A 13,293-nucleotide genomic window follows, 5' to 3' on the forward strand; every position below is an offset into this window, starting at 1 on the left:
GGCATTGCTTATTTCATAGTAAAAATTCTTTACCTTTTTAAAATGAGAACTTTCCAGAAAAACACGTAAGTTGCTGATGCTGGAAGCCTATTTGCTTTTATTTTACGGTTTCCCAGATTTGTACCTTGGGGAAGGGGGTGTCATGCTCTTGGCTTAGGTGGTGAGTGTTTCACATCACAGATCAGAACCATTTACCACCAGGACCAGCGTTCATTATGCAGGCTCCAGAATGGACCTTGGCTATCTGGTGGATACATGAGCAGTGCCAAAGATATTCAGAATCATGCCAGTATTAAAGGTGGTATATGGACGCTGCAAAGGTTGTGATAGCTCTACACCAACAATTAAAATGATTTTGTGTAAAGAAAGCCCTTATTCTACATCTGCACATTATACACAGCTACTCTCAAGTTTATCACTTTTAGGTTTTTCCATGGAAGCCAAAATGACAGAGGCTCTTCATGTGTTTGATATCTTTTAACATTAAATTATATGGAACTACCAAATATACCAGTTTTGATACTTTTATTATATGACAGCTTGTATACATAGATGGAACAATACAAGTAACAGTAGGATAAGATTTTACAAGCACATTCAATTTCAGAGGAGTCCTTAATTCAAATGCTTACAGTCTAAAGAATGTGGAGGACGCACAGTTATGGCAGAACACAGTGGTAGTGCATGAGACTATGCACACATGGGGACTAGACAAAACTCAAAAAGCCAACATGAGGCTCTCCAAATGGAATTCAGTACTCATGCAGATTGCTTTGCTGGTAAGAAACAGTCCTGCCACACTGCCAGAAAATGATGGTTTTCCAATACAATTTATATTAAATTACAGACAGCAAAATTGGAAAACATAGCCTAAAACTAGCTGATAAAAAGACAGACAAGTGTTATTCTAACTACATGGTTTGTTTTGTTTTTTTACACTGTTCCCCATTAGCTGTAATACCCAAATACTAGTTAAAGAAAAACATGGAATTCTGGGGGTAACATTACTTGTGTTCTGTTCCCACCTTCCACGCTTTATACTAGAATGAAAAAAAAAAAATTAAATATCCATTAATATACTAATATAACTTTTTTAATAATCAAAATCTTAACCACCTTTGTGTTTCAGATAATGCACACTGGAGGATGGATTTGACACAATGTGGAAGCTTGGTTTCTGATATTGGAATGGTTTAATTCCGTCTTAAAGTGCACTCACTCTGACAAGCATTAACACTGTGCCACAGCTAGGTACAGCAAAGAAACAATCCGTCCAATGCTGAAGGATAACTGTTCATATCGGAATCTATATGAATGCAGTCTTACAATACTCCCTCCAATGTTGTCTTGATGGTGATCACTTCAGAGCAGCACAGGTGGAATTGTTTTAAAACTGAACTACACAGTCATTAACATGGTTCTAAATAGAAAACATCACCCCTGCACTGAATGTCTGGATTAAGAAAGGGATAAGAGTTACACGCCATATAGTCAGGCTTTAATTGCTACTTCAAACAAGGCAATCCCTGACCGTTAACCCCCCCCAAAATCCCCATTGTGACAGCTAGCAGGGGATCTTCTCCCCTCCTGCTGGCTGTCACAATTTATAAATGAAACAATAGTCAGCATTCCGTGAAGAAAAACACTACAAGCTCTAACAGCCTTTGCGGCTGTTGGCGTGTAGTTCTCAGTGTACTACCACGGCGCTGTCTGTCAGTATCTGCTTTCCCATAGGAGGAGTACAGGCACACAGATAAATAGACACGTCTCCAGGAGACCTGCATGGCAACAGTGAAAATGTTCTGGATTATGAGAGGTTAAGTTCAATAAGGTGCATGCTACCTCCTGGACTTAGCTCTTATTTACAACTGGCATTTTTATGGAGCACAGCTTTTGCTATACTTCTGGCACAGGACATTCTAGCCACATTTCCAGCAGCCCAATAATAGAGCACTTTGTGAATGGGTTCACATAGCACAAACTACAAAGGCTCCTGTGAATGGGGCAGGCAGAAATGCTGTGTGTGAGAAGACAGCAGCTCTCCTGTGCGCCATAAAATGGTCAGATCTAAATTAAAGATATATGTCCATAAGGTGGCATGCGTCTCATTGAACTTATTAACTCATAGGATGCCTGGACATTTTGCAGAATTCCTGGTGTTCAGCCAAAAATGAAATAAATACCAATTTGCAAGCAAGTATAAAAATGGCTGATGTAGTGCATTTCCTCCCTCCACATTCCACCTGTACTGCTGTGAGGAGATGAGTATCCATTGTAAGACCTAAACATGTCTCTAAATTCCAGTTATATAAATATTTCAGTGACTTTATGAATGTTTTAAACTACCTTGCCGATTTTTTATCCATTTGTATCTAAAGTGTCTTTTTATGGAAACTATAAAGAAATATTCTTGACTATCTTGTGTTATTGGTGCTTACACATCAAGTGAGAAGGAATGTACAGAGCTGGTAAGAAGATAAAAATTGTGACTGCACTGCGATCTTGGCACACCATTACCACCTTCTGTAGGTTCTTAATACCGAAAGGCTACATTCAGCAAGACCAGTAAAGGTTTAACATGGAGACTGCAATCCTGGTAAAGTGCTGGACAGCACGCTCAGCTTTTAAATTGATGCAGAAATACACAAAAGAGGAAATGCTTCAGTCTGGTCTTATGCTTTATAAGAATAACTTGGCATGAACAAATGTGAAGATAAAATGAAATGTGAACACATGCCCTATGTATTAAGGGCTGTAGTGATGTTGTACACATTTGTGTTACCATGAACTAGAAGTAAGCCACATGAGCAGACCCTTAACAGGTAAAGTATTCCAGTCAAGGATAAATGCACCAAGTACTCCTATTAGTACCCCAAGGGAACAGCTCTGGAATGTCAGTACAGACAAGCGATACCTATACATATCTTTAGATGCCCTCACTCAGAGCCACGCGTGATGGCTGCTGTCATCTACAAATTCCACACTTAGCAGTAGTGTTATGGATCCAGCCCCTCAAAGTACCTGCAAGTTCCTATTGTCCTCGTGTAACAGGCAGCCTTACTGGCCAAAAGAGTATGGGGGTCAGGAACAGCAACTGACACTACCAGAAGTATTTAGCAGATCACAGCATCCCAAGACACAGGGCTAGCAGACTGTAGAGTTTAGTTCCTAATGGATGATCAGGAACTGACCAGTACCCATCGAGTACCCTTAGGGCACTGACAAGAGGAGGAATTCAGGCATTGGAGTAACTAAGAGCAATCCATCAGAAATGTTCTCCTTGGTGTGACTAGAATAAACTGATGAAAATCGCTCAGTGTTACTGCACACCACTACGGTATTTAATACAACTCACAGAGCCCCCCCCCCCCCCCCCATAAGCCTACAGCTTATGACCAAGTCTGACTACTACACATTCAGTGTTAAGGAGTTTTATTATTATTAATAAGACACACACAGGCTTCCAAATTTCAACCTGTATAGGTAGCATAAGTTAGCAGACTTATAAGCCATCCACAGACGTTTAATTGCTATATACAATCAACAGGACTTCATCTTTCAAACCACTGTTAAATATAAGTCATGTATTTTCTTTTCTGCAGTTTTTCATGTGCGAGCTTTCCGTTTTTTATAGCTTGTATTGTTTACACTTCTTACATTTGCCGTTCGAGCCTAGGACTTAAGTGACATGTCATTGGGGAGGAGCTTACAGTGAAACAATGAATAAAGTGGACCTGTCCCATGCACACAAAGCTGCCATCTTGTGGGTAAATATTGGATGTCCTCCATGTACACAAAAACAGGTGCACTTTGTGGGAAATGGAACAGAGTATATAAAGTTAATGGCAAAATCACATCACCGTCACACTTGCACTGCTGTACACCTCTGCAGAATCTAAAAACCGGAAGGAGAGAACTAAGGAAAATGTATTCCTGATTACAATAGGGCAAACACTGCACATTCAAACCAAGACATTTCTCTCACTTGGACAATTCTCTATGTCACCTACTCATTCAGCATTACTAAACAGACAAGTGAAGCAATATAGTGGTTGCAGTTGATTGGGTTAGTTAAGCACTTGTTAGTTTGGTAGAAGAGTACCCATACATAAACTCTCATTACATGCAGGGCAGTGTTGGTCAAGAAAAAAAAAATAAAATGCCTTCATTTTTCCCCATTTCTAGACAAATTAAGACAATACTTATCACCATACGGTTTGATATTACTTCCAATACGTACAATATTTATTAAACATTTCTTCAGTTATTTGTTACATGTTGTGCAACAAATCACAATGTTCTGCAGCCACAAATTATATGCAGAGTATGAAGAAACTAGTCTCGCTTCTGTTGCTGAAGGGGCCTGCGGCACGTTGAGGCACATGCCGCAGGCTCTTCCAGCAACCAATGAGGCCAATCAGATAAGTGTAATCTTTCCATTTATAACTCTACAAGAAAAGAACTAGCAAAATCAGATCTTACATATAACATCTCACTAAACTTTATTGATGCATGGAAACCGACAGACACTGTTGTGCTGTTTGATACAAAATGGCTGAACTTCATCTTCAGAAGACTAAACCTGACTCCTAAACATGCCAATTGAAACATAAAAAAAAAAGTGGGAGGGGGAAGGGGGTCATTTAACCAACCACAAGGTAGGGGGGCTTCTGGTATTAGTAAAGCAACAAGGGTTACACACAGTATTGAGAAACCAGCACACATGAGGGAGGGGGAAAAAGGTTTAAAACAGTTCTGAAAATGAAGTTAGCTGTCTTGAGTCAAGGGCATAAAAAAAGTCAGTATTGAGCGTTTACAATCGCTGACCTTTGGGGAGACGGTAAGATTCTGTTGTAGTGCGGCTACATACAGTACAATTCAGGCAATTTTTGTTTTGTCACTTAGGTTCAGATTGAGATTTCACTGCTGTGAGGAGGGAATGGGGCGATTTAGGGGGCAGGCTGTTTTAGCAGCAACCTCCGCTGGACTGCTTGACTGGAGTGCTCTGGATTTTGACGTTGGACTTCTCTGCGCCGCCAGCTGTAGCTCCAGGACCCATTCGCTTTTTGATCTCGGCAGCCATTGTCATAAAGGCCTGCTCTACGTTCGTCGCGTTCTTTGCACTTGTTTCCAAGAATGGAATTCCCAGAGAGTCTGCAAATTCCTGCAAAAAAGCAGATGGAAAGTGTCAACTCTTGTACATGCAAACATTTACAAACAATGCAAAAGCTATGAACACCGGAGTTGAGCAGGTTAAAATTCTGGCCAATGCTAGATCATTATTACACAGGATTGATATTCTGAAGCACTTTACAATATAAAAGGGGGAAGTACACTTACAATACAGTTCAAGCAAAGAAGATGCTCATGAGAGCTTACAATTTAAAACAGAGAGCAAACTAAAAGGTATTACATGTGGAAGGGAGGGGTTGGGGGGGGGGATTAGTTGATGGAGAAAGTAACATTCAGAGTTACTACATAGAGGAAGGAAATGCTTCCCTGAAAAGATACCGTGTGTATAGAAAGGAATCACCCCTTTAAAATAATCACTTTTTGTTTTATCCAGCTGTATTTACTCAGTGCAACTTATAACATCCAAGTGACTGGAGTTTGCATGTTCTCCCCGTGCCCGCATGGGTTTCCTTAGTACTCTGGTTTCCTCCCACACTCCAAAGACATGCTGGTAGGTTATTATTATTATTATTATTACTACGAGTTTATATAGCGCCAAAGGGTTTGCTCAGCGCTGTACAATAGGGGGGACAATACATGGCACAGTACAACAACAACAAACAACATACGAGGGGTTTAATTGGCTCCTGTCTAAATTGGCCCGTGTATGTGTATGTATGAATGTAAGTTAGGGACTTTAGACTGTACCCCCCTTGAGGGTTAGGGACTGATGTGAATGTACAATATATATGTAAAGCGCTGCGTAAAATTGACGGCGCTATATAAGTACCTGAAATAATAATGTCAGAAAAAAACAATTACAGAGTTGGAAAAAGGATCACCCCTTTCTAAAAATGACTTGTAAACTCAGTCAGGTGTAGCTAATAACCTTCTCAGTGGCACACAAAGCCATTTGACTTTCATCTGTTATCTGTGGTCATTTTGATTAGCTCAGCATGAAAAGAGCTTTCCTGGAGCATTTCATCCCTGGTAGTGCACCTGAAGCAAACCAACTATGGGTGGCAAGGCACTGTCAAAAGATCTCTGGGATAAAGTTGCAGACGTAGAAGTCAGGAGATGGATACAAAAACATTTCAAAGGCTTTATCAATGCCTGGAAGCACAGTCAAGTCTTAAGTGGAACGTATTTGGTACAACACAGACCCCTCCCTGGATCCGGATGTGGCTCCAAACTGGATGAAGAAGCCAGGAGGAAACTAGCCAGAGAGGCTACCAAAAGGCCTACAGCCACTCTAAAGCAGTTGCAGGAATTTATGGCAAAGAGGGGTCATTGTGTGCACGTGACAACAGTATAACAAATAATCTACAAATGTGGCTTTTATAGGAGGCTTGCAAGGGGAAAAAACAAACACTTTTTAAGAAAGGCCCCATGCAGTCACGACTGAGCTTTGCCAAAACACACCTTGAAGATTCTCAGGCCACATTGCCACAGGTGGTTCAAAAGTGATTGTTTGTTTGGATTTTTTTCTGACATGTTGGTGTTCTAGCTTTCTCTTGGATGTTATTTATAAGTTGCACTGAGTAAATACAGCTGGATAGAACAAAAACTGTCTTCATTTCTGGCTGCAAAGCAACGAAATGTGATTTTAAAGGGGGGGGGGGGTGATTCTTTTCCATACCCACTTAACATTTTCCAGGGTCACCTCAAGGCGTTCAGAATAGGAGACAGTGATATAGGTACAGTTCCAGAGGATGAAGTAGTCTTGGAGGTAAGCAAAGGGAGGTGGTGATGAGAGAGCTAGAGAATCTGAGGTCTTTGGAGAAGCAAAAAGAACAGCTGGGTAATATTCTGAGACAAGGTTGGTGATGTAGATAGTGGCAGAGTAGTGCATGGCTTTGCAAGTTGCTGGTATTTTTACTTTTATTCACTAGGTGAACAGAAGCCAGTAGAAGGATTGATAGAGAAGGGTGGCAGAAACTGAAAGGCTGGTAAGGTGGGAGAGTCTGGTAGCAGCATTCTCGATACATATAAAGAGCATGTGAAGAGGTAGGTCAATGAGGAGGGACCTGCAATAGTCGAGCTGAAGATAATTAGTAGTTTGGAGAGGATGCTGGTTAAGATGGGGCATATTGTGAAAAAGTTATGGCGGTGAAGGTTGTAAGATCTGGACAGCCATTGGATGTGAGGCTGAAAGGAGAGGTCAGAGCCCAGGAATACACAGAGCATTCTGTCATGAGGGGAAGGCCCGAGTTGTGCTATTGATTTCAATGGAAGTCTGGCCATGGTGGGAGGAAGTATAGGTTTCAGAAAACTTTTGTTTTATGAAATGGCCTGAATCGTACAGTGAACTGCTCATCTCGCCAACACTCTGGGGAGGAAAATCTTCATCCAAACCCAAGCTCCAGAAAGAGTGAGACAGCATAGAAGGAAGCTGGGAAACAAACAAGGGAGCCCTCACCATTGAAATCAGAGAAAAAAAAAAAACAGTGGGCAATTAAACCCACCAGCATCCTCATATTTAACCCCTAACAGATAAACATACAAGTAGCTGTAGGAAATAGAAATCATTGTCTTGCCAAGAAACCGTTAACCTCTTCACTTACAGAGGTTCAATGTTATACAGCTCTCAGCATATTATTTCCCACAAGGAGCTTCAGAATATCAGGCTTGCTTAAAAGGACCCTCTGCTGGGGGATGGAGCACATGTCCATGGCGAAATCCTCCCCAACAACCAGTTCATCTCAGCAGGCCTGATCTTCAGTTCATATTCTCAGGAATGTCAGATCACTCAACCACCACCTTCTGTATGGACAAAGTAAGTCTTCTGAAGAAAATCTCTATAATCATCAGCCATGTCAGGCTGAGAAGCTCACTGTAGGGTCAAATTTAAGGACTGAAGGCAAAGTTTTCTTTGCTATGGAAACTTCTCCCACATAATGTACATACCGTATTTTTCGCACCATAAGACGCACTTTTTTCCCCCCCAAAAAGGGGGGAAAATGTCAGTGCGTCTTATGGAGCGAATGTAAAGCGGCCGGTCCGGTATTTCTGCCGCCACCATGTCAGAATACCGGGCCGGCCGCTCAGCTGTTCTCTCCTGCAGGGCCTTACCTGTTCCTCGCTCCAGCGCTGCACAGTCTTCCCGCGCTGGCTTCTGTGACAGCCGGGTGCCCACTGCGCATGTGCTGCGCTTTGTGAATGATCCGGTGTCTTCTGGGACACATGAAAGGTCACAGAAGGCGCCGGGCCATTCACAAAGCGAAGCGCTTCTTGCACCTGCGCAGTGGGCACCCGGCTGTCACAGAAGCCGGCCCGGGAAGAAGAGGGAAGGCAACTCCGCGGAAGTGGGAGCGGGTACCTGTCAAATTCAGGTACCCGCTCCCCCTCCCTCCCCAAAGGTCAGCAGTCTCTGGTCATCCCCTTCACTGTCCGCAGTCTCTGGTCATTCCCTGCACTGTCCGCAGTCTCTGGTCATTCCCTGCACTGTCCGCAGTCTCTGGTCATTCCCTGCACTGTCCGCAGTCTCTGGTCATTCCCTGCACTGTCTGCAGTCTCTGGTCATTCCCTGCACTGTCCGCAGTCTCTGGTCATCCCCTGTACTATGTCCGCAGTCTCTGGTCATCCCCTGTACTGTCCGCAGTCTCTGGTCATCTCCTGTACTGTCTGCAGTCTCTGGTCATTCCCTGTACTGTCCGCAGTCTCTGGTCATTCCCTGTACTGTCCGCAGTCTCTGGTCATTCCCTGTACTGTGTCCGCAGTCTCTGGTCATCCCCTGTACTGTCTGCAGTCCCTGGTCATCTCCTGTACTGTGTCCACAGTCTCTGGTCATCTCCTGTACTGTGTCCGCAGTCTCTGGTCATCTCCTGTACTATGTCCGCAGTCTCTGGTCATCTCCTGTACTATGTCTGCAGTCTCTGGTCATCTCCTGTACTGTGTCCGCAGTCTCTGGTCATCCCCTGTACTATGTCTGCAGTCCATTGGTTCAGAATATTTTTTTTTCTTGTTTTTCACCTCTAAAACCTAGGTGCGTCTTATGGTCAGGTGCGTCTTATGGAGCGAAAAATACGGTATATAAAATGTCATTCACAGTTCTCCCATTACACAACTTGCATTTTTAATTTGCTATTCCTAGAACAGTTATACACTTGACTACAAGGTACCCATAAATATTTGGCATTAGCAGTAGAGGGTGCAGTGATAAAACAAAAACATTAAAGAACTTACTATTTGCAAGTGTAACCCTTTCACTGTAGCTGACAGATATTGGATGCAGCAGACAGGAGTTTATCTTTTTATGCCCAGTTGTGGACTATATAATAGAAGAGCTGCAGGAAAATGCCACCACCCAGCCATGTATCCCTGCATGCCTAGGACTTCCATGGCATGCAGTTCTGTGCGGAACAATTTCAGTCGGTTTATTTTGAAAGGGCTGAATTTGCACCGAACAGTAGTGCATGTACTAATTTTGGAAAGGCACTGCAATTTCTGTACCATGGGATCTGATGCAGGTAAGCGCACTGTGATTGCGAACTGCATCTGGGGTGTTAATTTATTATTGGCACCTGCTGCAGATCACAACTGCAGTGTGCTTTGAATGTGGCATGGGAAACACGCAAGGAATGAAGATTTTCCACACTGCGTTCTAATGTAAATGACTGACATACTCCGTATGCAAAATGAAAGGAACACTTTTTAATCAGAGTATAGCATCAAGTCAGTTAAACTCCTGGGATATTGATCTGATCAGTTAACTAGCAGAGGGGTGGTTAAATCAGTTTCAGCTGTTTTGGAGTTAATGAAGTTAACAACACGCGCACTAGATGGACAACAATGAGACGATCCCCAAAACAGGAACGGTTTTACAGGGGGAGGCCACAGACATGTTTTTTCCCTACTCATCTTTTCTGACTGTTTTTCACTAGATTTGCATTTGGCTAGGGTCATTGTCACTACTGTTAGCATAAGGCAATACCTGGACCCTACAGAGGTAGCACAGGCAGTCCAACTCCTCCAGGATAGCACATCAATACGTGCCGTTGCCAGAAGGTTTGCAGTCTCGAAAGCATGGAGGAGATTCCAGGAGACATGCAGTTACTCTAGGAGAGCTGGACAGGGCCATAGAAGCTCCTTAACCCATCAGCAGTATCTGCTCCTGCTCTGTGAAAGGGTCTGGAGAAGCCATGGAGAATGTTATGCTGCCTGTAACACCATTCAGCATGACCGTTTTGGTGGTGGGTCAGTGATGGTCTGGGGAGGCATATCCATGGAGGGACGCACAGACCTCTACAGGCTAGACAACGGCACCCTGACTGCCATGAGGTATTGGGATGAAATCCTTGGAACCATTGTCAGAACCTACGCTGGTGCAGTGGGTCCTGTGTTCCTCCTGGTGCAGGACAATGCCCGGCCTCATGTGGCAAGAGTATGCAGGCAGTTCCTGGAGGATGAAGGAATTGATACCACTGAATGGCCCCCACACTCGCCTGACCTAAATCCAATAGAATGCCTCTGGGATATTATGTTTTGGTCCATCCAATGCGCCAGGTTGCACCTCAGACTGTCCAGGAGCTCAGTGATACCCTGATCCAGATCTGGGAGGAAATACCCCAGGACACCATCCGTCGTCTCATTAGTACCATGCCCCAATGTTGTCAGGCATGCATACAAGCATGTGGGGGCCATACATACTACTGAGTACCATTTTGAGTTGCTGCAATGAAATGTCAGCAAAATGGACTCGCCTGCTGCATCATTTTTTTCACTTTGATTTTCGGGTGTCTTTGAATTCATTCCTCTGTAGGTTGGGGCATCCTTACGTTCCTAACACATTACCCAGTCCATATCAGTACAGATATCCAGCATACTTTTCCCTATTGAGGTATGATGTGGTTTCAAAGTGTTATAATTTGTTTTGAGTGGTGTATATAAAAATGTTTTGGTTTTTTGGGGTGGGGGATGTTTAAATAATCATTAGACCTAAAATGCGTATGCTATATCAAGTGTTCAAAGAGTGGCTCAGACAGTGACAGCATTAACTACAAGAAAAGCCATCACTAAGTGGTTACTTGGAGTTGTGGTACATTTTTAATCATGCAAGTCTTCTAAATGTTGCTGTACAGATAGTGCCTCTTACCTTTGCTGTTGTGTAGTCCACTACCTTCTTTGTAGTTAGATCACATTTGTTCCCTACCAACAACTTGTTAACATTTTCACTGGCATAACGGTCTATCTCCTGAAGCCACTGCTTTACATTGTTGAATGATTCCTTGGGGGTGAAAAAAAAAAGAAAATCAACGCACATTTACCAATAGACTATTCACACAAATCAAAAGAAGGACTAATCTATGACATAAAAGACAAACTAGAACACCAAGAACTATTCTCTACATATGCCCTCTAGTGGTGGCTTACAGCAATTACAACTGAATAATGAGAGGGTATCACAGTATGTGAAATGGCTCATACACAGACCTGCACCATATCACCATCCTAGGGGTGTCTGGCATGTGTCTAAAGGAGAAGCGGAAACATGCCCCATCCTCAAACTCTGTATAACATTTGCAGATCCAAGAGAAGTAGTACGAGTCAGTTTTGCAATTGCCAGTATCATTCAATGTAATGCCATGTCAGCTATCCAATTTTGCAAAGCAGTTACATAAACAAAAAGAACCCTCAAATCACGATACCTTCCCACCTAATGAAAAAATACCTTTCTATACATAATGTGAAGGCAGGTCTATATATCTAGGTCTCTGCATATAAACCATAAATTATCTGTTTCTGGAGGTGAAAAATGTGCTAGTGTGCAAAAACTGGAAATTCCTGTACATTCCTGCAATTAGTTCCAGCCTGCCTTTTAAGGCCTGCACCCATTTTGACTGGTACCCGCACCCACTTCTGCTCCGACTGCCTAAGTGATCGGAAGCCATCCCCCGCAGTATTCTGGGACACATGAAAGTTCCCAGAAGACTGCCGGACTATTTACAATGCGCAATTGTTCACGCGTGAAGCCACAAGCTGTCATAGCCGGGTACCCACTGGTAAGATGCCAGTGCCGGGGACAGGAAACCACTAGAAAGAACGGCTGGTGTGAGCACATTATTGGATCATAGGATAGGGGGGTGGCTGTTTTTATTTTTTTATTTTTTTACAGCAGGCTGGAGAACAGCTTTAAGGTCAGTGAGAATTACCAAGTCTGCCTGCACTTGTCACGGCTTCATTATGGCTGACACTTTATCACAAATGATTTATAAAGCACCTACAACTGATGTTTTGCTGTGTAAAAGTAATAAACAGGAACAAGGTTAGTTCAGAATGTACAAATACACAGAAACATTCCAAATGGCAAGTACATAAAAGTGCAAAGCAGACCATTCGCCAATAAAGATAGGGCATTGCTTGTATGAGATAATCACAGAAGAAAAGCTCACTATTGCTCCTGGTCTGTTCTTGGTCTCGATTCAAAACTGACCTATACATGAGATACAGAGGATAATGCCAAGGAAAGATCAAATTTTACCCAATCCAAAAGAGCTAGGACCTTTGTAGGTGGGTTTTAAATTATACATTTATAATATGAATATTTTCCATTTTTGAAGACTGGGTCATGGGCAGTCAAGGCTCACTGATGCACATTGGGAACAAAGGCTGACCCATGCAGTTTGATCCAATAGACGAACTACTGTATTTCAAACTGCTGATTCCAATAGAAAGGTGTCAAAACACACAGTGCAGCACAGTTTTTTGTGTATGGGGCTGTGTAGCTACACACCGGTTAGCGTACCCCTCGTGACCTCTGCACACAGCAAAAAGCACACACAATGGGCACATGAGCATCAGGCCTGGACCAAGGAGCAATGGAAGAAGCTGGCCTGGTCTGATGAATTCAAGAATGGTTTGAGGAACACAAGATCAAGTTGTTGACTTGGCCTCCCAATCCTTCAGATCTAAATACAAATCGAGCATCTGTGGGATTTGCTGGAAAAAAGTCCGATCCATGGAGTCCCCACCTCACGACTTAAAGGATTTGCTACTGACCGCTTGGTGGCAGATACCACAGCATGCCTTCAGAGGTCTAGTGGAGTTCATGCCCCAAATGGTTATGTTGGGTGGTCATATGTTATGGCTGATCAGTGTACATCAAACCAACTTTATGTGAAG

General features: G+C 43.0%; 2 protein-coding genes across 4 annotated transcripts in view; one reads left to right on the forward strand and one right to left on the reverse strand.

Annotated features, from left to right (window-relative positions):
- The window catches only part of CEP68 (centrosomal protein 68), a 31,444-nt gene extending 29,030 nt beyond the window's left edge, over nucleotides 1-2,414 (forward strand). For all 3 annotated transcript variants that reach the window (XM_089671612.1, XM_089670932.1, XM_089670218.1), the window contains exon 6: nucleotides 1,130-2,414. The gene's annotated coding sequence lies outside the window, so the exon portion shown is untranslated. The remainder of the gene's footprint in view (nucleotides 1-1,129) is intronic.
- The window catches only part of RAB1A (RAB1A, member RAS oncogene family), a 75,088-nt gene continuing 62,305 nt past the window's right edge, over nucleotides 511-13,293 (reverse strand). Inside the window, exons 5-6 of the mRNA XM_089672431.1 lie at nucleotides 11,267-11,398; nucleotides 511-5,164 (exon numbers count right to left, since the gene is read on the reverse strand). Coding sequence (XP_089528557.1) covers nucleotides 4,967-5,164; nucleotides 11,267-11,398 — 330 coding nt within the window. The 3' untranslated portion in view covers nucleotides 511-4,966. The remainder of the gene's footprint in view (nucleotides 5,165-11,266; nucleotides 11,399-13,293) is intronic.

The sequence above is a fragment of the Staurois parvus genome, unplaced genomic scaffold (assembly GCF_062004578.1).
Source record: "Staurois parvus isolate SC_StPar_1 unplaced genomic scaffold, SC_StPar_1.0 ptg000001l, whole genome shotgun sequence".
NCBI lineage: Eukaryota > Metazoa > Chordata > Amphibia > Anura > Ranidae > Staurois > Staurois parvus.